The sequence below is a fragment of the Gracilinanus agilis genome, chromosome 4 (assembly GCF_016433145.1).
Source record: "Gracilinanus agilis isolate LMUSP501 chromosome 4, AgileGrace, whole genome shotgun sequence".
NCBI lineage: Eukaryota > Metazoa > Chordata > Mammalia > Didelphimorphia > Didelphidae > Gracilinanus > Gracilinanus agilis.
The window spans coordinates 202578642-202605259 of NC_058133.1; the positions used below are offsets into that span (position 1 = coordinate 202578642).

General features: G+C 44.2%; 1 protein-coding gene across 1 annotated transcript in view; it reads left to right on the forward strand.

The window, feature by feature from the left end:
* The window catches only part of CRHR1 (corticotropin releasing hormone receptor 1), a 109254-nt gene extending 83980 nt beyond the window's left edge, over positions 1-25274 (forward strand). The window contains exons 6-14 of the mRNA XM_044675126.1: positions 6134-6240; positions 11886-12006; positions 12747-12900; positions 13589-13649; positions 21108-21180; positions 21890-21975; positions 22245-22380; positions 24583-24624; positions 25134-25274. Coding sequence (XP_044531061.1) covers positions 6134-6240; positions 11886-12006; positions 12747-12900; positions 13589-13649; positions 21108-21180; positions 21890-21975; positions 22245-22380; positions 24583-24624; positions 25134-25274 — 921 coding nt within the window. The remainder of the gene's footprint in view (positions 1-6133; positions 6241-11885; positions 12007-12746; positions 12901-13588; positions 13650-21107; positions 21181-21889; positions 21976-22244; positions 22381-24582; positions 24625-25133) is intronic.
* The last annotated feature ends 1344 nt before the right edge of the window (positions 25275-26618 follow it).

Genomic DNA, 26618 nt, shown 5'->3' on the forward strand with positions numbered 1-26618 from the left:
CTTGTCATCGCTGACACAGTTAAGGGGCTCTAGCCCCCAATACCGCCCTGCTAAGAGGAGGTTTCCCCCCCACACACACCCCCATCAGCCGGGTTATAGCCCCTCTCATCACAACAGCAGCAATTTTCCAGACTGGGAAACTCCAGAAAAAAAGGCAACAATTACTCCTTGGTCCCATAATCCAGGAGCCCAGGAGCTGCCTCCACCTCCAGCTGTTTCTCGGTCTCCATCTCTCTCATTCTTTTTCTGGCTATCTCTGCTTGTCTCTAACTGGATCATTACTCTTCCCTGGCTATCTCCTCTATTATCTCTTCCTCCGTATCTCGGGGCTGTCTCTGCTGTTGTAGCTTACACTATCTCTACTTGTCTCTCTGCTCTCTTTCTCCAGCTCTACCTCAAGCTGTCTCTCCAGCTGCCTTGGACTGGCTCCCCATCTCTCAGATGGTTCATCCAAGTGGCTCTTTGGTTTGTGCCTTTGTCTATCCCTAACTAGTTTGATTTCTCAAGCTCCATCTCAGGCTGCTTCTCCAGCTGTCTTGGACTGGCTCCCCATCTCTCAGATAGCTTATCCAAGTGGCTCTCTGGCTGTATCTTTGGCTGTTTCTCGAACTAGCTTGGTTTCTCTAGCTGGCTCTCAGGCTGGCTCTCTCTCTCCCTAGTTGTCTTTAACTGGTTATGACTCTCCAGCTGTCTCTTTTCCTCTCTCTCAGGCTGTCTCACCAGCTGTCTCCACTTCCCAGACAGCTCAGAGACTTAATGTAATATGTTAAATGGGGGAGATTGATCAGGCTCACAGCTCCTAAACCCCAAAGCTGACACTGAAGAAATCTCTTTCTCCTGAACCCTAATCATTTCCCCTAATATTGTTGACCTTATTCTCCCCTTCTGGTTTCTTGGAAAGGAAGCCTGACACTAGCCACTCAGAGGCCTGGAAAGAGGGAAAAAAGCCAAAGATTTCCTACTTTAGTAAAGCCACAAAGGATTTTCATAAACCCAGTCCCCAAAACTGAGGGAAGGAGGATTCTAGGATTGAGAGGCCAACTATACCTTAGAAATCATCTAGTCCAGCCACTGGGGCAGCTAGGTAGTACAGTGAATGGAGTGCCAAGCCTGGAATCAGGAAGACCTGAGTTCAAATCCAGCCTTGGACACTTGCTAGCTGACCCTGGGCAAGTCACTTAACCCTGCTTGCCTCCATTTCCTCTTCTATAAAATTAGCTGGGAAAGGAAATGGCAAACCACCCCAGTATCTGCCAAGAAAATCCCAAATGGGGCCATGAAGAGTCAGACATGACTGAAATTATTGCAGTTCTTTCATTTTATAGATGAGGAAACTGAAGACTAGATATTATCTAATTTTTTGGAGTCCCTTAGGTTAGCAAGTTGAAAACTCTCTCCATGGTTCTCATCTCTTCTCTATCTACTTTCTCTCAGTGACCTCATCAGTCCCAATGTGTTTAAACATCTTCTCCATGGGGGCAGCTGGGTGGCTTAGTGGACTGAGAATTAGGCCCGGAGACGGGAGGTTGTGGGTTCAAACCTGACCTCAGACACGTCCTAGCTGTGTGACCCTGGGCAAGTCACTTAACCCCCATTGCCTAGCCCTTACTGCTCTTCTGCCTTAGAACCAATAAAAGTATTGATTCCAAGACAGAAGGTAAGGGTTTAAAAAAATAAAATAAATAAATATCTTCTCCATGCAGCCTCTCAAATCTATATACATTATTTTTATTTATTTTTAGAATAGTTTTTCAAGGGTACAGGATTCTTTTTGTCTCCCTCCTCTCTTCTCTCCCCCCTCCAGAGTTGATAAGCAATTCCACCGGGTTATACAGATATACATGATTTTTAAGCCCTTATTTCTATCCTAGTAACAGCTCTAAGACAAAAGGGCCAGGGTTAGGCAAACTGAGTTAAGTGACTTGCCCAGGGTCACACAGCTAGGAAGTATCTGAGGAATTTATCTATATAAATTCAACTTCAGGCTCCCTCCAGAGATTCAAGCATACATCACCAACTATATAGTAGACATTTCAAACCAAATCACCTCTAAGTGACTCAAACTCAGTGTGAAGCTGGGTAGCAGAGTAGACATAGCACTGAGCTTGGAGTTAGAAAGAGCTAAATTCAAATCCCATCTCATCCACTTATTAGTTATGCGATCTTGGAACCTCACTTATTCTCTAAGCCTCAATTTTCTCATATGTAAAATGGAGACAATAATTTCATGGGGTTGCAAGGACCAAATGAGGTACATGCTATTTGTTGTTATTATCATCATCATCATCATCATTTCCACCCTCCTCCAGAAGCCTGCATGCCTTTAGATCGTCCCTGTTTCTATCATTATTTCTTTCAGTCCCCCAGGCTTGCTACTTTAGCATTATCCTTAACTTCGTCATCCCCTCTCATATCACATATCTGTCCAGTTGCCACATCTTACCATTCCTACCTCACCCCCAAACCCTGCTCTTTACTCCCATAGCCGTCACCTAATTTCAGGGCCTTTACACCTCTATGTGACTATTGGGCTGTTATTCAATCATTTCAGTCATGTCTGACTCTTCATGATCCCATCTGGGGTTTTCTTGGCAAAGATACTGGAATGGTTTACCATTTCCTTCTCCAGCTTATTTGACAGATGAGAAAACTGAGGCAAACAGGGTGAAGTGACTTACCCAGGGTCACACAGCTAGGGCAATACCACTTTCTTTCTTTTTTAAACCCTTATCTTTCATCTTAGAATCAATACTAAATTTTGGGTCCAAGGCAGAAGGTAAGGGCTGGGCGATGGGGGTCCAGTGACTTGCCCAGGTCACATATTTAGGAAGTATATCCAATCCCCACAACTGAGAAAACAACTCAACTGGGGCTCTGGTAGCAGGCATGTCCAGAAAGCCCTACCTGCTCTTCAGGCCAGGAATCCCAGCAGAAATCACCTAGGACCTCCCCTCTCCAGGCCTGGCTCTCTATCCACTGAGCCACCCAGCTGCTCCACAAATACCCTTTTCTACATGAGATCTTTCCTAGAGGCAGCTACATATCTAGGTGTATGTAGTGCCAGGCCTGGAGTCAGGAAACACAAAATCCAGTTCAAATCTAACCTGATGCTCACTAACCGAGTGACCCTGTGAAAGTCATGGAATCATTTCCTGCCTCAGTTTCCTCAACTGTAAAATGAGAATAATAATAGCACTTACCTCCCAGGATTATTGTAATGATCAACTGAGATTCTATTTATAAAGTGCTGCTTAACATAATATCTGGCACATAGTAGGTGATTAATTATGTTGATTTCTTTTCTTTTTTTTTTTTTTAAATCCTTACCTTCCACCTTAGAATCAATACTGTGTATTGGTTGGTTCCAAGGCAGAAAAGCAGTAAGGGCTAGGCAATGGGGGTTAGTGACTTGCCCAGGGTCACACAGCTAGGCAGTGTCTGAGGCCAGATTTGAACCCAGGACCTCCCATCTCTAGGCCTGGCTCTCCATCCACTGAGCCACCCAGCTGCCCCCTTGTTTAGTTCTTTCCTTACTGACATCCCCTCAACTTTCCTTCCCTAAAAACTTTCTATTTACTTCATATTTATTCTGCTTATATATGTCCATTCGGTCTGGCCCATCATAGAGAAGGTCCTTGAGAACAAAGGTTGCTTCATTTTTGTCTCTGGATCACCATCACTCAGTCGTGTGCTTGACACATGATAGATAATTACTCAGTATTGGTTCATTGAGAGACTAATTGAGAACTAGCTGAGCCAGGATTCAAACCCAGCTCCTCTAGTTCCAAACCCATTTATTCTCTCCACCCCACTGCTTTCCCGCCAGCAGAGATTTTCTGCCACTTAACTGGGCACCACTCTACCCCCAGCCCACTTTCTCCACCCCAGGGCTGACCCCTAGCACTTCAGGAATAACCAGGGGCAGGAGGGAGCCAAGGAAGGATGTAAGGTGGCAGGTCAGGACAGATAGGGGAGTAATCCAGGGAAGCTAGCATTTCGTGTGCAGCAATGTTTATCTTGCCAGGCTCGGACCCCAATGGACAGAGATGGGCCATGTGTGGGCTAGGGCACCACAGATGCTGTTATTTAGTGGATTCTTGATGTAAGCTTCTGGAAAATTTAATAAAAGGAAATTAAGAATCAGGTCCAGACAGGCTGTGATATGTATCTTCCGGATGCTCCTGGGCTCAGCCTCTATTGCTTTCTGGGCTCAGAAGGTTTCCATTTACATTAAGCAATTCCATCTCCCACTCCCGCTCCTACCACCATTCACACCCCTCCTTAGTCCCAATCCAGTCGGTTGCCCACAATGCTAATGCTCTGGGTTCTTGCAGTTTACCCAGCAGTCCTCTGGTGATTTTTGCTGGAATTCTTGGCCTGAAGAGCAGGCAGGACTTCCTGGACACAGGGGTTAATGCCTGCTACCAGAGCCACAGTGGAGTTATTTCCTCAGTCATGGGGCTTGGATATACTGAGACATCATCTGCACCATCTCTCCCAGTTTCCCTGCTGACTATATCAGGCCAGAGTTAGGACTACATGTGTTGCAAAGTGAGGAAATTTGCAAAATTGGGAGAATCATAGTCATCCATAGGGCAGCAAAGTGGCCCAGCAGATAGAGCACTGGTCCTGGAGGCAGGAAGACTCATTCTCCTGGATTCAAATCTGGCTTCAGACTATGGGACCCTAGACAGGGCACGGCACCTTGTTTGCCTCAGTTTCCTCACCCATCAAATGAGCTGGAGAAGGAAATGGCAAGCTACTCCGGAATCTCTGCCAAGAAAACCCCAAATAGGGTCACAGAGTCAAACACAACTGAAAAAAATGACTAAACAACAAATTGAATACAATCCTCAGTTCAGGCCTCGTTAGCCTCCATGGTGCTGGGCAGATGTTGGGGAATGTTCACCTGGAGGTGGATGAGTGCCCACGAGAAGATGACGTATGGGTGGGATGGGCACTTGTTAGACGGAGGTATAATGTGTTTCTCTGCATGCAAACGCAGGTTATCCATGGATAGGGGCTGTCCTATGCATGTAATGCTTAATGTTTACTGGACCCTTTAAAGTTTGCAAAGTCATGGATCAGTGATGGTGAACCTTTTAGAGATGGAGTGAGGGGCCACACCCCCACCCTATACCCCAGTAACTGAGTGCCGGGTCCTACCCCCACATCAAGTGCCCAGCATGCCCCACCCCACTCCCACTTACCTCACATGGGGGAGGGAAGAAGCACTCCCATCGGGCTGCTGGGTGGAGGGGCGGGTGAAGTGAGTGTAGAGAGGGAGAGGGGAATAGCCCAAGTGCTCTGCTCCCTCCCAGCTCTGCCACCTGTGAGCCACCCACCTTACCCACTGTGCGCTCCCATTGGCTGCTGAGCAGAGGGGCGGGTCATGTGAGAAATGTCCTCATCCCAAGTGGAGAGGGAGAGGGGAATATGAGCTCCCATTGGCTGCTGGGCAGAGAGGCAGGGATGGGAAAAATGTCATTAGACACAAAAGAGAGGGAGAGAGGAGCCCCTCTGTCAGAGTCCCTCTGTCTTTCTAGTAACAAACTTGAGGGGGGAGGGGCGGCTGTGTGCCATAGGTTTGCCATCACTGTTATAGATTGTTTCATTTAATCCTCACAGCATCTCTGGGCTGTGGATATTTATGGGTATTCTTATTTTCATTATATAGATGATAAAACTGAGATGCAGAGAGGTTATTAATGGCCCATAGTCACACGGCTAGATGTCACAGGCAGTATTTGAACTTGTGTCTTCTTGACTATATCCATGATAATGCTTAGCATGGAGTGGGGACATGCACACCTATGGATGGATTAAAGTTGTACATGGAAGTGCAGCTAGGTGGCATAAGAGATAAGGAACCAGACCTGGAGTCGGGATGGCCTAGGTTCAAATCTGGTCTCAGATACTTCTTGGCCATGTGATCCTGGGCAAGCCACTTAACCCTGTTTGTTTTAGAGTTGTTACTAAGAGAGAAAACAAGGTATTGTTTGTTTGGTTTTTTTTTATAAATACATTTTAAAAAAAGAATGCACATGTGTCTTTACACAGGGATAGATTAATGCCTGGGTCCATTTTTCCTCTTTTCCACTTTTTCTCATTCCTTCTCTTTTCTTTTGTATAGAGAAAAAGTAAGCTGCACTACCATATTGCTGTCATTATCAACTACTTGGGCCACTGTATCTCCCTCGGAGCCCTCCTCATGGCCTTTGTCCTCTTCATGCACCTAAGGTAAGAAGAAGACCCCAGGACTAGCAATGGGAACTGCCAGGGACTGTCAAAACCAACACCTTCTTTTTACCAATGAAGAAACTTCAGCACAGAGATCTGCCCAAATGATATGCCCAAAGTCACATAGTTCAGAAGTATCAGAGGCAGGATTTGAACTGAGGTCTTCCTGACTCTTAGCCTAGTGCCCAATTCCCAACCAGGGCCAGAACTAACATTCTCTGATTCTATCCCTCCCACTCTGCTCCTCTCAATATGCTTATCCAGGTAAAATCAGGTTAGAAAATGGATGCAACTAGGGTTCAGATCTGGCCTCAGATACCTCTTAGCTGTGTGACCCTGAGTTAGTCACTTCACCTCCATTGCCTAGTCCTTCCCATTCTTCTGCCTTAGAACCAATGTAAGGCAGGAGGTAAGGGACAAAAAAAAAGAGAGAGAGAGAGAGAGAGAGAGAGAGAGAGAGCCTACCAGGGAGAAGCGAATCCCCCCAAAACAGCCTAAAGGAAGTAGGGAGTGGTGGCGTGTGAGGTTTGGCTGACTCCTTCACCCTAGAAAGATGGATGAAGAGGGTGGGAGGGAACATATATTTGGACTTTAGATTTTTTTCAGGATTAGCTAATATTAATAATAATAATAGACCCCATATAGCTGATAATAATAATAAACGCTATATAAATGCCAGTTATTGGGCTCGCTTTGGTAGCACATATACCAAAATAAGGTAAATATTAGTTATTATTAATGACAGAAATATTAATAAGAACTATGTTATGGTGCTTTAAGGTTTATGAATTTTTGTTTGTTTTTGTATTATCAAAACCCTTACCTTCTGTCTTAGAATCAGTATTATGTATCAATTTCAAGGCAGAAGAGTAATAAGGGCTAGGCAATGGGGATTAAGTGACTTGCCCAGGGTCACACAGCTAGGAAGTGTTTGAGTTCACATTTGAACCTAGGCTCTGTTGCTCTAGGCCTGGCTCTCAATCCACTGAGGTGCCCCTAGATTTATGTAGTGTCAAAAAATATCATTTTACTGGCATTTCACATCTGCCCAGTAAGGTAAGTGTAATTATTATCCTTATTTGGCAAATGAGGAAATTGAGGCTCAGAGTTTTGCACATTGTCATATCTATAAAGCAAGCATCAGAGGCAGGATTTGAACTCAGGACTGACTCTGAAATCTAATCTACTATCTACTGTGCCACCTCACTGTCTCACTCTGCTAAAACTCTTCTCTTTCCCAAATCATTGCTTCCCTTTTCAGCTGTTCAGATGCCACCATGGGATGGGGGAGGGGACCGGAACATATGGAGGCGGTCATGCACCTAAGGGATGAGATGGTGCTGCTTCACGGTCACCCACACCAGAGAGTCCTCCATCTGCTCCACCTCCTACCTGTGCAACCAGGGCCAGGCTGCTGGGTCACAGTGAGAATGTCGTAGCTAGAAGACGACTGCTGGCAGGGCCTCCAGCAGGCTGGCAGCAGCCCCCCTCAGAGTGTGTGTGGCAGCAGCAGTGCCTATTGGCAGGGACGGAGGTCTCAGTGCCAGGCATTTCTGTGCCAAGTCCCAGTCAGCACCACACTGCTCTGGAATGGGATGGAGAAGGACGATGGAACTGTCACTCAGAGCTGAGACAGATTCTCCTAGTGAGGGGGAGTAGACTTTCCTGCCTCCAAATGCCTGGAGGAACCAAGGGCTAGTGTTTGCTTTTAGTCTCAAGGAATCAGCTGGCTCTGGTGCAAAAGAATCAATGGAGGGGGAGGTGGGAGGACTGTTTGCCCCTAGTCCCAAGGAATCAACTGGTTTGGGTGCAGAAGAGTCAATGATGGTGGGGGCAGGTGGGAGGGCTATCTGCCCTTAGGACCAGGCAACCAAACAGCTCTGGTGCAAAAGAATCAATGATGGGGGGCAGTTGAGGGACTGTTTGCCCTGAGGGCCAAGGAACCAGCTAGCTCTGGTTTGGAGAGTCAATGATGGGGGTAGGTGGGAGGATTATCTGCTCTTAGTCCCAAGGAATCAGCTGATTTGGGGACAGAAAGAGGAAGGGGAAATTGTTTGCTCATAGTCCTGAGGAACCAATTGATTCTGGTGCAAAAGAGTCAATGGTGGGAGGCAAGTGGAAAGACTGTTTGCCCTTAGTCCCAAGGAGCCAGCTAGCCCTGGTGCAGAAGAGTCGATGTTGGGGGGCAGGAAAGCCAGATTCCCATGTGCCAACATTTGCCTACACTGACATCTTATTTGAGAAGCTAAGGACAACTCCACAGGCTGGATTGGGGCTGCAATCAGGGTTCTTTATCCTATCCCACTAGAGAAGGGGTCGGCAACCTTTTAGGCTGTGAGAGCCATAAACGCCACATTTTTTAAAATGTAATCTCGTGAGAGCCGTACAGTGCTCACAGTGCAGCTCCTGTAATAGTGCCTGAAAAAAAATGACTTTATGGCTCCTGCCAACCCCTGCTCTAGAGGATCTGGTCATCCATCACCCTAGTGGGTTCCTCTCCACAGAACTGCTGCCTCCCCCGTCCTCCTCTGACACAGAATGAATTCTATCTATTCTCCAGTTCACAGAATCCTAGTATGCCACAAATAATTCAAGTCCTTTATATTCTAAAGCAGATGCCAAACAAAAGGCCATCTTAGGATCACATGCATACCACTGCACTCTAAAGTGTGGGCCGAACAAGATTAAAATGTAATTGGGGCGGGGGGGGGGGGGGGCAGCTGGGTAGCTCAGTGGAGTGAGAGTCAGGCCTAGAGACTGGAGGTCCTAGGTTCAGACCTGGCCTCAGCCACTTCCCAGCTGTGTGACCCTGGGCAAGTCACTTGACCCCCATTGCTCACCCTTACCAATCTTCCACCTATGAGTCAATACACAGAAGTACAAGGGTTTAAAAAAAATGTAATTGGGAAATATTTAACAAAATAAATAAAACTTCTGAAAAACATAAATATTGCATTTAAAAACTAAGTCAATATGCAGCCCACAAGAGTCTATATGTATGGACTAGTGGCCCCTGTTTCAGTTTGAGTCTGATACCTCTGGACCAAGGAGGGAAAATTATTTGCTCCTGGAGGAAAGGAGGTCCTTTGCAGCTAGGTGATACAGTGGATAGCGTTCCAAGCCTAGAATCAGGAAGACTCATCTTCCTGAGGTTAAATCCGAGCTTGGATATTTACTAGCTGTGTGACCCTGGACAAGTCACTTAACCCGTTTGCCTCCATTTCCTCATTTATACAATGAACTGGAGAAGAAAATGCCAAACTATATCTTTGCCAAGAAAACCCCAAATGGGATCATGAAAAATCAGACACTACCAGAAATGACTAAACAACAGCAAACACTTAAGAATAAAAGAGAATGCTATGCTAAGGAGGGAAAAATAAAGGAAATATATATATATCACAAGGACTAAAGTTGAGGATCCTTTAGACCTGAATACCAAGTGATCTGCTCCTGTGGTAGTCACTTGGATTAGAGTAACCTTTTCTCTTTGGAAAGAAACCTGGAGTATACATCTGCTTTCTAAGATAAAGCTTAAGGTGAATATTCAGAACTTTAGGCAATATGAAGGTGCTTTAAAAATTTTTAGACAGATTTAAATAGATTTTTTTTGTTTTTATGTCATTTCAATTTCAATTTATCTTTGATATCCTATACCCATGAACTCCTCCCACCTACTCATTTTTGTAAAAGAAGTTGGGGAGATATTTTCTAATAGCTTTTATTTGGGGCCAAGTTTGTTTGTTATAATTTCACAATGTTTTTATTTGTTTCTTGGCTGTTCTTTCCATTTACATGCATCTAGTAATTGTGTAAATTGTTTTCCTGTCTTTGCTTACTTTATTCAGCATCAGTTCATGTAGGTCTTCCCACATTTCTCTGTATTCATCACTTTCATCGCCTATCACGGCATGGTAATATTCCATTATATCCAGGTACTACAATTCAAGGGTTTTTTATTTTTATTTTGTTTCAACTAAAAAGTGTTTATTTTCTCTCCTTCCTCCTACTCTCCACTAATTGTTTAACCATTCCCCAGTTAATAAGCCTCTGCTTTGTTTCCAGCTCTCTATTACTATAAAAAGGACTATTACAAATATTTTGGTGTATAGGGAGCCCTTCTTTTTTATCAATAATATTTTGGGATATAGGTCAACTAGTAGAATCACTGAGTCAAAAATATGGATATGTTAGCCCATTTATTTGCACAATTCCATATTGCTTTCCATAATAGTTGTACTAGATCACAGTTCCACCAACAATGCATTAGTGAGTGTGCCCGCCTTTTCACACTTCCTCCATCGACTATTTTCATCTTTTTGTCATCTTTGACAATTTGATGGATGTGAAGTGAAATCTTAGGGTTGATTAGATTTTTATTAGTGTTTTGGAGACTTATTCCTGTAGTTGTTAATAGTTCCAGTTGATTTTTTAAGAACTGTTTGTTCATATACTTTGGTCACTTATCTATTGGGGAATGGTTTTTGGTTTTACACATCTCTGTTTGTCTATCTGTTTTGAATACCAAACCCTCATTGGAGATATTTGTTTTTTTTCCAGTCAAATGCTTCCAACGTACTTAAATTTTTTTTTAACAATTCTTGAGCACATTTAAAGTATTAATTTTTTTTCAATTCAACTATTCTTGAGCACATGCCAAGTACTCAACATTGTGTGTGAGTAGTCTTGGGATAACAAAAGAATTGTAAGGCATAGTCTCTTCCCTCTAGCTGCATACTATCTAGCTGGGGAGATAAAACTTATTTACAAGTACAGAATCTGAGACATAGTGGAGGATTGGAAAATATGTTGGCCTTGAGAGTCAAATAAATTCAGGTTCAAATCTCATACCTGCTGTCAGTTGTGCTTGGGGACACTGGGCAAAAATCATTTCACTTTTCTGGTCCTGTTTCTTTAGATGTCAAATTAGGAAGCTGACCTTTGTCATCCTATTCTACTCAAACATTCTGCAGCTCTGAGAAAATACTAGTAATGTAGGCTTTAAGAGAACAGAGAAGAAAGAGATTGAATTGGGACTAAACTAGATTCTGCTTTGTAGAATCATTAGTTTATAGAACCTGTGACTTATTCCAAAGTATTTCTAGTGGTCAATGCAAATTAATAGACCTTTAGGTCCCAACTCTGCCAGTACACCTAGCCCTTCAATGGGCCCTCCCCTTTGGCACCTTTCACCCAATTGATATCCTAGTTCTGCCACATCTCCTAGGTGAAGATCATCTGAAATGGATACCCACACCTTTCCCTGACCCCATTGCCAGGAAGACCCAATTGGACACAGGGGAATCCAAGGTTATGAAGGACAAATCTAGTGAAGGGGAGAAAAGGGAACAAGTATCTTCCAGCTCTATCTTCTCTCCAACAAAGTATTTATTTAGTGCCTACTGTGTATAAGGCACTGTACTAGGGATATGAAGCTAAAAACCAAAAAGCAATCCCTCCCAAAAGGAACTTACATTTTCCTAGGACTGGGAGGGTTGAGGGGCCAAGCTAGACAGAGACAGGGGTTGGTCAGGTCAGATTGGGGTTTACTGACTTCTTTGGGTGATTGGTATATCTTTCGCCCTATTCTTCCACCTTCCTATATTACTGTCTATCTCCCTTTCCTCCTTTCTACCCAAATAAAGGAGCATCCGGTGCCTTCGGAATATCATTCACTGGAACCTCATCTCTGCTTTCATCCTACGCAATGCTACCTGGTTTGTGGTACAGCTCACCATGAGCCCTGAAGTACACCAGAGTAATGTGGTATGTACATCCTGTCCAGGACATGGTTTGAGCCTTGGAGCCAGAGTCTGGACCAGGTCTGGGGTGGGAAAGGGGAGTTGGAGGGGACAGGACTAGAAACAGAGAACAAAGATGCCCTCAAGGTAGAATAAAGTAGGGATGTTATTTGGTCCACAAAACAGAAGTTTTTTCATTTGAAGACAGTCATAGAAATTTAGAGTTGAAAAAGACTTCAGAAGTCATCTAGTCCCCCTCCCTCCTAACATAACCCTGGAGCAGCCTTGAAAATTTGACACAAATTGGACCCAAGGATTAGAACAAGAGTCTTCCTCCTTCCCCCCTTTTCCTATTCCTCTCATTGACACTAAAGTCATTTTAGGGAATGAACCTAGAAGCAAGGTTTGGGGGAACTGATGAGTACTCCCCAAGTCTTACTCAGTAGAAGAGCAGAGGTCTTGGTATTGACTCTATCCCTCTAAATGCCCATTGGGAGCCCAGGCTGTTGTTTGCCCTTCCTTCCAAAAGACCTGCTGAGTCTGGTGCAGAGGAGTCAATAGTGGTGATGGAACAGGGCAAAGACCCAGTCTCCCTTATCCCTGCCATCTCTAGCTTTCCTCTATCAATATAACCCTATCAGGGAAGCTAAGACAAACAGACACAGAGGCAGGATTAGAGGCCAAAGATGAGCAATAACAAAGATGCTTCTAAACTTCTCTCCTCTGACTTCTGGCTGCCTGATCGTCTATCCTTTCTCTGTGTAGGGCTGGTGCCGGCTCGTGACAGCTGCTTACAACTATTTTCATGTTACCAACTTCTTCTGGATGTTTGGAGAAGGCTGTTACCTACACACAGCCATTGTGCTCACCTACTCTACTGACAAGCTTCGAAAGTGGATGTTTATTTGTATTGGCTGGTGTGAGTGGGTGGTCAAGAATTGTGCTTTACTGGACCCTCAGCACTGAGCCCAAAGGCTCCCAGGCCTCTCCTCCCACCACCATATACATGCATACACAATTATAGCCATGGATGGGGTGGGTGGAGAAGGACAGAGGGAGAAGAACATCTGGCACTCTCCTCAGAGGGTTCTTCCTGGAGATGATTCCTCTCATCTTCACATGGCTCCCTCTGCCCCAAGGCTTCCCCCTTCCTCTTCTCCAAAGAGAAGGAAGGTCCATTCTGGGAGTCCTGAGGGAAGAAGAAGGTTACCCTAAATGGGACACCTCAGAGGGTTGTGGGGCATGCATCAAGGTGGGAGGGAGTGGGGGCACTTCACCTATTTGATGGAGCTGAAAGCAAGCAGTCAACTGAGTCCCTGGACAACCTGCTCTATGACCTGACATCCAATTGAATTCATCAAATTAATTTAGGACCTAGTGTGTACTGAGCAGGTATCATGAGGTTCCTGGATCACCTTGTCCTGTTTATCAGCAGAGGGCTGGATTGCATGGATCTCATCAAATCCCTAGATCCACAATTAATCTAGGGATTTGATGAGCTTCTTAATGGTCAAGATGGGTGATACCTAGCTGAAAGTCCTAAAATGGGTAATTCTAAGACAGAAGGGCTGGATCCTCCCCTGTTACTGACCCTGTCTCCCCTACAGGTGTGCCTTTCCCTATCATTGTGGCCTGGGCCATCGGGAAACTGTACTATGATAATGAGAAGTAAGTAGATGCCCCATCTTTAGCTTTCTTCTCTCTTTTTTCCCCTCCTTTATCACTGATGGTTTGGAGCAGAGGTGTCCTCTTTAGGAAGGCACCTTCAGAAAGCTGCTCTAAACCACAGAGAGCAGAGATCTCTTCTTCTACGTCCCCATCCACCCCAGCAATAATATGTATGGGAGTGGGGAAATATGTTTTACCTGAGTCAGGAGGAAGGAACAGTGATCAGATTTCTGATACTAAAGGAAAACCCTAGTCTAAAAAATCTAAAAATCGGGATTATTGTTGTACTTTTTCAGTTATATTCAACTCTTCATGACCCCACTTGGGGTTTTCTTGGTAAAGCTTTTAGAGCAGTTTTCCATTTCCTTCTCCAGATCATTTTACAGATGAGGAAACTGAAACAAACAGTGCTAAGTGACTCATCCAGGGTCATATAGCTAATACAATTTGAACTCAGGAAGATGCATCCCACTACTACTACCACCGCCACTAATTATCTAGGTTGCCTTGGGCAAGTCATTTCCTTTTGCTGGACCTCAATTGTCTCATCTGTTCAGGTGAGGTGAAAATGAGGAAGGCAGGAATGGGAGAAAGGAGAGCAGAAGGTAGAGGAAGGGAAAGGAAGGTAGGGGTCCTGGTCCCGAGCCCCCAGCCGGGGAAATTGATCAGAGCCCTTCAGGGGCTCAAATCTCAAATAAAAGATCAGAGAGCAATTTTAGGGTTTGGAATAGCTAGGTTTTGTTTAAATTAGAAAAGGGAAGGTCTAAGGGAAACTAGGAGGTAGGAAGAAAGGGAAAAAGGCACTAAGAGAGAGATCAGGGTCTCAGGGTAGAGAGCTAGTGAGAGCTTCCAGCATAGAGAGAAAAGGCGCCAAACTTTCTCTTTTATACTTTCTCTGATACCTCCCACAAAGGAAGTGGGAGGTGTCAGGGGAAGTTGTAGCAGGGATCCCTGGGAGGCGTAGTCTTCCAGGGCTTACATCAATTTCAAATGACACACCATGGAGAATCTTGATGTTCAGAATGAGGAAGATGAGAGTATTGTTGTATTCTGCTCTGGTCAGACCATATCTAGAATATTGACTTCATTTCAGGGCACTAACTTTTAGGAAGAATATTGACAAACAAATACGATAGGAAGAGGGCAAGAGCTCTTAACTTGGGGTCTGTGAACTTTTCTTTTGAACCCTTACTTTCTGTTCTTCTGCCAACTATAAGTCAGAAGGGCAAGGGCTAGATAATTGGAGTTAAGTGACTTGCCCAGGATCATACAGATAGGAAGTGCCTAAGACCAGATTTGAAACCTAGGTCCTCCCAACTCCGGGCCCGGCGCTCTATCTACTGTGCCACCTAACTGGCCCTGTGAACTTGTTTTAAAAAATATTTTGATAACTATATTTCTGTCTAATTGTTTTCCTTCATAATCCTGCTTACACATTAATTTTATACAATTAAAAACATCATTCTTAGAGGAGGCCATAGGATTTTTCAGACCGCCAAAAGGGGTCTGTGAGATACACACACACACACACACACACACACACACACACACACACACACACACACACACACACAAGATTAAGAACCTTGACTTCGGGCAGCTAGGTGGCTCAGTGACTAGAGAGCCAGTCCTAGAGAGCCAGTCCTAGAGAGGGGTGCACCTGGGTTCAAATCTGGCCTCAGACACTTCCTAGCTATATGACCTTGGGCAAGTCACTTAACCCCAAATGCCTAGCTTTTACCACTCTTCCACCTTGGAACCCATACTTAGTATCCATTCTAAAACAGAAAGTAAAAAAGTGAGGTTAAAAGGGAAAAAAAGAACACTTGACTTAGAATAGTTGATAGAACTGGGGATATTTTGCCTAAAGGTAAAAAGGGTGACTTGGTAAGAGATAGTTTAGAGTCGTGTTGGCAAACCTCTGGCACACATGCTGGAGGAGACTGCTCCCCTCCCCCTCTCCATGCATGCCTGAGGACATTTCTCACATGCCACGCCCCTCTGCCCAGCAGCCCAATGGGAATGCTTCCTCCCTCCCCTGTCTGGTGTGAGGGGTGGCTCACAGGCCGTGTAAGAGTGTAGTTTGGGCACTCTGTCTCGAAAAGGTTCACCATCACTGGGGTTCTCAGGCTTTCGAAGGGTTATCATTTAGAAGAGGAGTGAGACATATTGGCCCTACTAGTGTTGTCTTGAAGTGATGGGAGAAAGGAGGAGAGGGGCAGATTTAGGCTTGATATAAGGAAAAACTTCTTGACAATTAGAGCTGTTTCAAAGCAAAAGGGCTGTTCCAGGATGTGGTAAATTCCCAATCACAGACAGGATCCCCTTTCTGCTGAAGGTTGGACTGAATAAATGATCTTTGAGATCCTTTTTCTTGTTCCATAACTGGGAAAGGGAGAGGCAGGCAGAAAGAAGACCAATCAAGAGACTATTACTGCAGTCCAGGCAGGATGAACTGAGTCTCAATAGAAATATTTTCAGGGGAGAGGAGGGACAAGATGTGAGAGAAATTATGATGACAAAACAAACAGTATTTGCCATTTAAGTGGATTTGAGGGAAGGATCTAGTATGACCTTGAACAAACTACTTAACCTTTCCATGCCTTAGTTTCCCTCTATGTAAAGTGAGGGGGTTAGACTCTATGGCTTTCCAGACACAGATCTATTATCTATTATCTTGAGTCAGAAATGACTTCACTTTGTTCCAGATGAACAGAACACAGATGAGGTGTGCTGACTGGCAAGTGGCTGCCTGTCATTGTTGAGAATCAGAATCTCTGAGTTCTCAGGCTTTGCCTCGAGGCTGGGAAAGATGTGGTCCTATGAATGTGCATAGATGCCCTTTCCCAGTGCCACATGACATCACCTGTGAACCCCTTAAACCCAACTATCCAGCTAAACCCTGCCATCACAAGACCACTTCCTTGTTCAGTTCCTCTACTCCAAGCTTCAGATTTTTTCCACCTGAAGAATGGGCGCCCAATCACCTTAATGGGCTCAGGAAGAGCCTATTTCAGGATATAGCAAAGCTCTGACTTCTAAGGCAATAGTGGTGAATGAAAAGACCACTAAGCTAAGCAGAAAGAGACGCAAATTATCATTATTACCCTCCCACTCACTGGCCACATGACCTTGGACATATCGTTTTCCCTCTCTGAGATTCCATTTCTACCCCCATAAAATGAGATGGTTACACTAAATGGTCTCTAAGGTACCTTTTAGCCTGACATTTCATGGTTCTATTCAAAAGAAGACCCAACTATGCCTCATCTCTCTGGAGAGAAGAAGGAAGAATGAGCACAGACACTAATTGGGGTCAAGAATAGAGGTTTTAAATGTTTTAGATCATAATGACTGAGTTAGTAAGCTGCCATGGAGCTCTTTCTCTGGATAAATTGTCCCATGTAAAAGATGCTAAGCTGTCTGGGTAGGAGATAAGACTCTCTATAAAGTCTAAGACAAAGATAAGATTGACCTCCAAAGGGGATCTTTGATCCTGAGAATGAAGTTGTGTGTCCCACTTATCCTTTGAAAAATTCAGCTTAATGATAATTCACATTTATCAAATGTTTTAGGGTTTGTTGTCATTATTGAGTCATTTCAGTCATGTCTGACTCTGCATGACCCTGTCTGGGGTTTTCTTGGCAGAGATACTGGAGTGGTTTACCATTTCCTTCTTCAGCTCATTTTACAGATAGGGAAACTGAGGTCAGTAGGATTAAGTGACTTGCCCAAGGTCACACAGCTAGTAAATGTCTGAAACTATATATGAGTTCGTGAAAATGAGTCTTCCTGATTCCAAGCCACTGCCCCATTTTAGGGTTTATGAGACGCTTTCTTCACAACAACCCTATAAAGGGGTTCTGAAGATATTATCATCTCCATTTTACATTTGAAGATTCTATTGCTTGAGGAAGTTGAAAGCCTCAAATGTTAGAGCAAGGAAATCTGCTAACTTCATACCTAATCCTCTTCCCAGTATTCTGTGCTGGCCCTAGGTGAGCAATTTCCTGTCATACCTTAGAATGCAGAGGTGCAGAGACTACCCAGCTAGTTAGTTACTTGAACTATTAATGCAGTGTTGGTGTACTAGTCTTAGAGTTAGCCAAGACCTGAGTTCAGATCCTGCCTCTAACACTTATTATCAAGTCACTGAACCTATATGAGCCTTGATTTCCTCGCCTGTGAAATGCAGCTAATAGGGCTTGTTCTGAAGTACACAAGAGGATGTTGTAAAAATCAAATGATATAATAGATGTAAATGCTCTGTAAATTTGGATATTACTTTCAACAATTCCTCAATTCTAGGACCACTATCTTTGCCTCCTTGAAAAAACAAAACAAAACAAAACCTTTTCCTTCTGTCTTAGGATCAGTTCTAATTCAGAAAAGCAGCAAGGGCTAGGCAATCAAGGTTAAGCAACTTACCCAGAGTCACACAGCTAGGAAGTGTCTGAGGTCACATTTGAACCCAGCACCTCCCAACTTTAGACCTGGCTCTCAATCTACTGTGCTACCTAGCTGCTTCCTTCCCCTCTTTTTAGGACTTTCTCTCTCTCTCTCTCTCTCTCTCTCTCTCTCTCTCTCTCTATATATATATATATATATATATATATATATATATATGTATATATGGGTCATATGAATATATTTATATAGAGAATACATAAATATAGAACATATAGAAATATTTATATATAGGAATATATTTTTATATATAAAATATTCACACACATCATTTTATGGGTTATATGTGCTTATCTCTGAATGCACATGGGTGGACAGGCATGTGCACATGGCTACGTCAGTGCTCACAAGGGTCAAGATGATATTTTCTTTTGCTTTCAATATATTCAATCAACCAGACAGCAAAATCTGTTTTAAAGTAGACACAGTTCTATTGTTGGGATACAAGGCTGGTGTCTCTGTGTTATCTGTGTGTGAGCATGGAGGGGGGAGGTGTATACATCTGCAGGGGTATGTGTGCCCACAAACACAGGCTTCCCCCAGCTCTGGATCTGCTAATAGATTTCCTGTTATGGCAGCCATCGGCCCTTCCCCCCATCCCATTCCTCCTCCGCTCCCCCTTCCCCCCCAGAAGCCGCCTGCTTGGGCAATGGAGGTGCCTCAGCTGTATTGGCAGTGACAAGAAATCTGAATACGTTCCATATTTATCAGGGTGACTCCTGTCTGAGTCAGAGGCAGCGGGCTGATTTCTGCATCTTGCACATTCCTGGGAGAGCAAGCTCCATCAGATCCCAGTTGGGAAGGCAAGAAACCTGGCTTGGCTGGGGAGGGGGGCAGGCTTGGGAACACCACCTCGCTCCCCCCTCCCAATTCCTCACCCCCTACTTCCCAGGCAGCTCCAGCCTCTGGACTAAGGGCTAATCCTGCCCCATTGATTGGGGGAGCATCCAAATCGACCTGAAACACTTGCTTTTTTCCCACACCCAGAGCTGGATGTTCCATGAGGATAGAGTTTTGTCTTCTGTGAACTGCATATTTCTTCCATGAGTACTTGGCACTCATCAGGGGTTAGATGAAGGCTTATTGAATTTGGAAGGCAGGAGGTAAGGAAAGGGTGGTTAAAATAAAACAGAATCATAGACTAAAGGAACTGGAAGGGACCCTAGTATTTATCTAATCTAACCCCATTTTGTAGATGGGGACATTGAGACTTGGAGAAGAGAAATATTAATAACAATTGTTTTTCATTCACGTCTGACTTTTATGATCCCGTTTAGTCTTTTCTTGGCACAGGTACTGGAGTGGTGGGCCATTTCCTTCTCTAGTTCAGGAAACTGAGACCAACAGAGTTAAGTGACTTGCCCAAGATCATGCAGCTAGTAAGAGTCTGGAACTGGATTTGAACTCAGATCTTCCTTGACTTGCCCAGGGTCACCCAGCTAAATAAATGTCAGAAGCCAGATTTGAACTCAGGAAGAAGAGACTTCTGGACTCCAGACCCGGCACTCTATCCTCTGTGCCACCAAGCTGCCCCAAAAATAAGAGTAATAGCATCTATACAATGTTTTAAGGTTTCAAAAGTGGTTTACAAATATTATCTCATTTTATCCTAAATAGTACTCATTTTACAAATGAGGAAAATGATGTGGACTAAGGTTAAGTGACTCGCCCAATGTCACATAGCTGCAAATGTCTGAGGCTGGATTTGAAATAAGGTCTTCTTGACTCCTGGTCCTGCACTCTACCCCCTTCATCACCTAGGAAAAAATGGAAATGACTTGTCCAAGGTCACACAGCTGGGGAGGGTCAGAATGGCCTGGGTTCTACTGAACTCTTGGTCCAATGCTTGCAGAGCTCTGATCCTTCCCTGAGTCTATGAGGATGCCATGCTCTCACTCTTTACCCTGGGAGGCTAAGGTTCAGGGTACAGCTAAAATGAAACACAAGGGAAATTGCTCTGTGTCTCACCTGGATCTCGTGACCTCATTCCCAGGTGCACAAAGGTAGATGGTAGTAGTAGGAGAGAAGCAGCTAGGTGGCATAATGGATAGAATACAGAGGCTGCAGTCAGGAAGACTCAACTTTCAGGGAACAAATCTGGTCTCAGACACTTCCTAGCTGTATGACCCTGGGCAAGTCACTTAACCCCCACTGCCTAGCCCTTACCACTCTTCTGTCTTAGAACTAATATGCAGTTTTGATTCTAAGATGAAAGATAATGGTTTAAAACAAACAAATGAATGAATGAATGGATGGATGGATAAAAATGGTTGCTGAAGTTGTCCTTCAACCACTCTCTATCTCTATTTCACCCCTGCCATGAAATTTATATCTCTTTAAATTTCCCTTACACATTGAGTTTCTCCCTTGTCTTTATCTCGGTCTACCCTTTATCCCCTCAGCACCCAGGATAGACTGTAGTCTCCTTGAGGACAGGATCATTTCCTTCTTTGTATCCTCAATGCCTTTGCACAGTGCCTCGCCCATAGCAAAAGATCAATATACGTTTGTTAGATTACACTGAAATGAATAAATGATACCAGAGGCAGACAATACCCACTGTTCTCTTCCTGCTCTGATTTTCTCAATAGAAGCAGAGTCCATATAGATTTCAGGAGGTGTGTGGACTTGAATGGGAATGGGGAAAAAAATTGCACCCTTATTTTTACTCATTTCAACCTGAAATTTGGCATTTCCTTTGATTATTTTAAAATATTATTCCTAGGTGGTCATATATCATATGGGTTTCACCAGACTGCCATAGGGGTCCATGACCCATAACCCTGTGATCTTAGAAGGTTAGGAGTCCTTTCACAGATGGAATAACTGAGGCTTTAGTTGAGGATTTTTAGTTGAGGTTGAAGAGCTTATCCCTTTGGCAGAGCCATGCTTTCCCAGCTCCCTGGGCTTGTAGGTCTCAGGTAAGTCTAGAGAACTGAGGTCATTAATGACTTCTTCCTCCTCCTAACCATCACTTCTCTGGTCTTCCAGGTGCTGGTTTGGAAAGAGGGCCGGAGTGTACACTGACTACATCTACCAGGGCCCCATGATTTTGGTCCTGCTGGTAAGAACTTAGTAGGAGCATAATTGGTTTGTGATTAGTAGGTCGTCCATCTTAGGAATGGCACAGAATGAAGCGCTGTGTGGACTAGAAACCTAGAGGAAGCCTTCTGGTGATTTGGGTGCAGGATCCACATGGGACAGGCAGAAGGCTAGCATGAGAGTAGGACAAGAGTTAGGGTGTTTATATCTGCTTAGGCAATCAATAGTAGGCTGAAACATAGTCTATTGCCTGCTGCCCATATACCCAAATATAAGGGACCTATCTAAGATCAGGGAGTTGATTGTTTTCTGTAATGAAGATGCCACTACCTTCTTCTCATAACAAAGATTATCAGGGGCAACTAGGTAGCATAGTGGATAGAGTACCAGGCCTGAAGTCAGGAGGACATGGGTTCAAATTTGGCCTCAGACACTTCCTAGTTGTGTGACCTTGGGCAAGTCACTTAACCTCAACTCCCTAGCCCTTCCCTTTTTTCTGTCTTAGAAATGATACTAAGACGGAAGATAAGGGGTTTAAAAAAAAGACCAAAGATAGTTGGTATATCTCCATCCATTTTTGAAATGGTTGGTCATCTCACTGAAGCACCAAACCCCAGATACTAAGTCCCTGAGAGATGCCAGTGGCCCCAGAGGGGAGGGCAAAGAGCCAAAGGGGAGGAACCCTAAGGCCATGGCCAGATCTTAGCCCCATTGACTCTGGTCTGTTTCAGATCAACTTTATCTTCCTCTTCAATATTGTCCGTATCCTCATGACTAAACTCCGGGCTTCAACCACTTCAGAGACCATTCAGTACAGGTGACTGCTTTCCTAGCACCTCCAGTTTCACCCTATCAAACCTGCAATTCCTCTTCCCAAGATCCGAATGTCTAGATGCTGAGATCTCCTTCTCCCCACAGATCCCAAGATCTTCTCCCCCTACTAGGAGATCTCCTAAGTAAAGCTTCCCTCCCATCCAACCTGCCCCTCCAACGGGTCTTACAGGAGGGCTCCACTGGGACATGAATGTGGCTTCTATCCACAAACTCCTGGTTTTCTATCCCTATTTCTCTCCTCTTTCTTTTCAGGAAAGCTGTGAAAGCCACCCTCGTACTGTTACCTCTTCTGGGTATCACATACATGTTGTTCTTTGTGAACCCTGGGGAGGATGAGGTCTCTCGAGTTGTCTTCATTTACTTCAACTCCTTCCTGGAGTCCTTCCAGGTACCGCTCTTTTCTCCAGCCTTCCTTATTTGATGGAGGTGGGAGGAGAAGGCATGGGGGTTGGCGACTGCTCTTCTTTTTGCATAGCAGGCAGTCCATCTGTTATCAAAATTTCATATGGTTTGAATATTGCTATGGCGCCCGCCATTTAGGTGGCACCAGAGAAGGAGAAAGTACTGTCCTTGTCTTCTAATAACTTATGATACAGCTTTAGAATAGTAAGAGGAGCAGGGGACTAGTAATCATAGGGTCAGAGGATCAGAGCTGGAGGGGACCTTTAGAAGTCAATGAATACAACCCATTTTATTTAATTTTATTTTTATTTTTTAGAAAAATTTTTCCATGGTTCCATGATTCATGTTCTTGCTCTCTCTCCCCCACACCCCCTACCCACCCCCCATAGCCAACGTGCATTTCCACTGGTTTCTTCATGTGTCATCAATCAAGACCTATTTCCATATTATTGATAATTATTCTAGGGTGGTCATTAAGAGTCTACATCCCCAATCATGTCCACATCAACCCATGTGTTCAAGCAGTTGTTTTTCTTCTGTGTTTCCTCTCCTGCAGTTCTTCCTCTGAATGTGGGTAGTGTTCTTTTCCATAAATCCCTCAGAATTGTCCTGGGTCATTGCATTGCTGCTAGTACAGAAGTCCATTACATTCTATTGTGCCACAGTGTATCCATCTCTGTGTACAATGTTCTTCTGGCTCTGCTCCTTTCACTCTGCATCAATTCCTGGAGGTCATTCCAGTTCACATGGAATTCCTCCAGTTTATTATTCCTTTGAGCACAATAGTATTCCATCACCAACAGATACCACAATCTGTTCAGCCATTCCCCAATTGATGGGCATCCCCTCATTTTCCAGTTTTTTGCCACCACAAAGAGCGCAGCTATAAATATTTTTGTACATGTCTTTTCCCCTATGATCTCTTTGCAACCCATTTTATTTTACAGATGAAGAAACTAAAAGCCTAGTGACTTGTCCAAGGTCACATAGGTAACAAGCTGGCATTGGAACTCAAGTCTTCTAATTCCAAATATGCTATCTCAAACAGGAGACCAGATTTGAAAGCCAAGCCCAGATATTAACTGTGTGACCTTGAACAAGTCCCTTAATCTCTCTCCACCTCTGTTTCCTTATAAAGGAACTGTGTTATTAAGTTTCCAAGATCACTTTCAGCTCTGATGGTATGGATCTAGGATGGACAATGTGAAATCAATGAAATTTTTTAAAGCATTTATTTGGTTCAATTAGGTGGCTGAGTGCATAGAGTGGCAGGCCTGGAGACACAAGGTCCTGGGTTCAAATCAAATCTCAGACACATCCTAGCTATGTAACCCTGGGCAAGTTAGTTAACCCCAATTGCCCTTACTGTTCATCTGCCCTGGAACTGATAATTAGTATCAATTCAAAGGCAGACGGCAAGGGTTTTTTTTTAAGCATTTATTAAGCATTTCCTATTGTGTGCCAGATATTCTGCTAAGCCCCGAAGATACAAATTAAAAAATGAGATCATTCTTGCCTCTGAAGAGTTTGCATTCTCATAAGGAGAGTTAGCACATTCAAGAGAATGATGGCCAGGGGACAGAATTATCATATCTGGTGAGCCACAGGGAGAGTGAGTGGGTCCACAGAGGGTCCATGATTGGCAGATTCCAAAAGCAATTCTAATGTAGTCACTGTGTGTAGAACACTAGGTAAAAAGGACAGGAAGTATGGTCATGCTATAGCAGAGTAGTTAGTAAGAGGGCCAAGTGGTTAGCTAGATAGGATGTGAAGCATGGTCTGGTACGGGGCCAGCTATAGTGGGCTAGGTGAGTTTTCTTACTCACCAATCAAGGTGGATGAGCCCCAGGGTAGCTTCCCCAGAGAACAGGGGAATGGTTTCCGGAGGGCCAGTCTAAAGGTGACAAGCAACAAAAAGTTACTAACTAGTACAGGAATCTATAACAGGCATGAATGCCAAAGGGAGCTGGCAGAGGAGGGGATATTTAGTCAGAGAAGGCTCCCAGACGTGCACTGGATGCTAGCTAGTTTAGGAATGGGATGACGGATGTGCAAAGAGTGGGGAGGGAGTTTGGGTGGCCAAGGTCAATGCTAGAGAGATGGAATAAGCAAAGCTATCAGAGTAAGGGCAGGCCATCAGACTACTCCCTTACTCAGGATAATATGGCCTTATCCTTCCTCCCACCAGGGTTTCTTTGTATCTGTCTTCTACTGTTTCCTCAACAGTGAGGTAAGTAAATGAAGGAAACCTTTGAGGTTACTAAGAATTGGGCATTTCTATTTTTCTGGTTGTGGGGTGGTAGAGTGGGATGTTAGGGCCAGAAATGATATCTATAATAGCCTCCATGTGTTTCCCCTTCCTCTTCCTATATGTGACTGAAATTAGTTTTGGAGACGTGAAGTGGCTGGGGGCCTGCTTCTGGCTCCTCTGCCAAGGTGAAAATCTTGGATGTAAGTTTTAGGGCTCTTGTTTTTTTAACCCTTACCAATATTTACCCAGTGACTACTCTGCTCAATTACTCCATGACTCTTTCTTTCTCAGGAATCTAGAAGAGTGCTCAGAGGGTTGGAAACCATGACTTGGATATTTCATCGGTGAAACTAGGTCTTGGTTTCCATAGTCTGGAAAATAGAGAAATGATGGAATCCAGAAGGAGAGGGCAGCCAAGGGCTCTGTCTAGGATTTATGAAGACTGTCTTCCTATCCCAATCTGAATTCCCTTCATTCTTTTCTTGCAGGTTCGCTCAGCTGTGCGGAAAAGGTGGCATCGGTGGCAAGATAAACATTCAATCCGTGCTCGAGTGGCACGAGCCATGTCCATCCCTACCTCCCCTACCCGAGTCAGTTTCCATAGCATCAAGCAGTCAACAGCTGTCTGAGTGGAATGGGGAATACAGGGGTAGAGGTTGGAGATGCCAAAAGGGACAGAACCTAGAATCTAACTTTGGTTACTGGGAGGAATACATCATTCAATATGCTCTCCCTACTGCCTCTCATGCCTGACTCTTCCTAACCTGTGCAGGAAAACAGTTCCCTCCTCCAACTTTGGCATACTCCAGTACTTGCTTGCCCATAGCAGCCCTAAGAGCATGGGAAATGTTGAATCCATGAGACCCAGACAGAGGTGGGAAACTGGTGAAAAGCATATAAGAGGTGGATGGGAAAACAGGGTCCTCCAGAAGATCCTGGAACTCTGAAGGCTGCTGAGTCTCAGACAGGAATAATGACTAAATTTGCTCTTCTGTGCTCCTTGTATGCTCTTTGGACCAACCTACCTGAGGGTCAGGATGGAAGATTAAAAGCACATGGACAATGAAAACTAGTGATCTACACTGTCATCTTGGAGCACAATGTGGCTATCCACCTAGGAACCACAGGACTGGATGGTTGGCATCAGCCTTAAAGATGTTACCAGTTGTTATTAAAGCATCTACATGAATTTCTTCATGAAAAATCATGACATACTCATAAGGAAACATGGAGAAACCATGCTATTGTCACTAGAATTCCTGACAATTATTATATCTGTGTCCGTGATGATGTCACAGCTACATCATTAGAAAGTCCACCATGAACCATGGCCTCATCTTCAGAACCCATGATGACATCAGCAAGAATGAGGCAATGTCACTGAAAATCATAACTTTATCAGGAACCTAGGCATTCCCCACCAGAAATGACTTTGCCATCGTTCCTTACTCATGGCTCCTTTGTCTCTGGCTCACTATAACAAGAGGGGCAGGGGCATTCCTTAACTGGGGAAGGAAAGACTATTTTCTGCCTGAGGGTTCTGCTACCCCTGAAATCTATTACTGTAGAGATAATTTCTTTAGGGTAACAAAAAGGCTCACCCCGACACATGCCACTTTCACTGAGACATCTCTTTTTGAGTTGCTTTGTGGACATGTAGCATGAAGTTGGGAAAATGGCTGGAGTAGCAAGATTGCTGGTGATATTTCTGGATTCAACACAGATATCTTATACTGTTGGCATTTTCTAAGGGCAGGAGGAAAAGTAAGGGATAGGGGTTAAGGCAGGAGGACATAAAAGAAATTACAAGAGTCCTCCTAAATCACCTTCAAACCCATTAAAGAGAGTGTGCCTGTGGGTATGTTTGTGCTCCTGTGCTTGCGTGTGTGTGTGTGTGTGTGTGTGTGTGTGTGTGTGTGTGTGTGTGTGTTGTACAGGAGAGAACTTTGGATTCTTCAGCCACGAACAAAAAG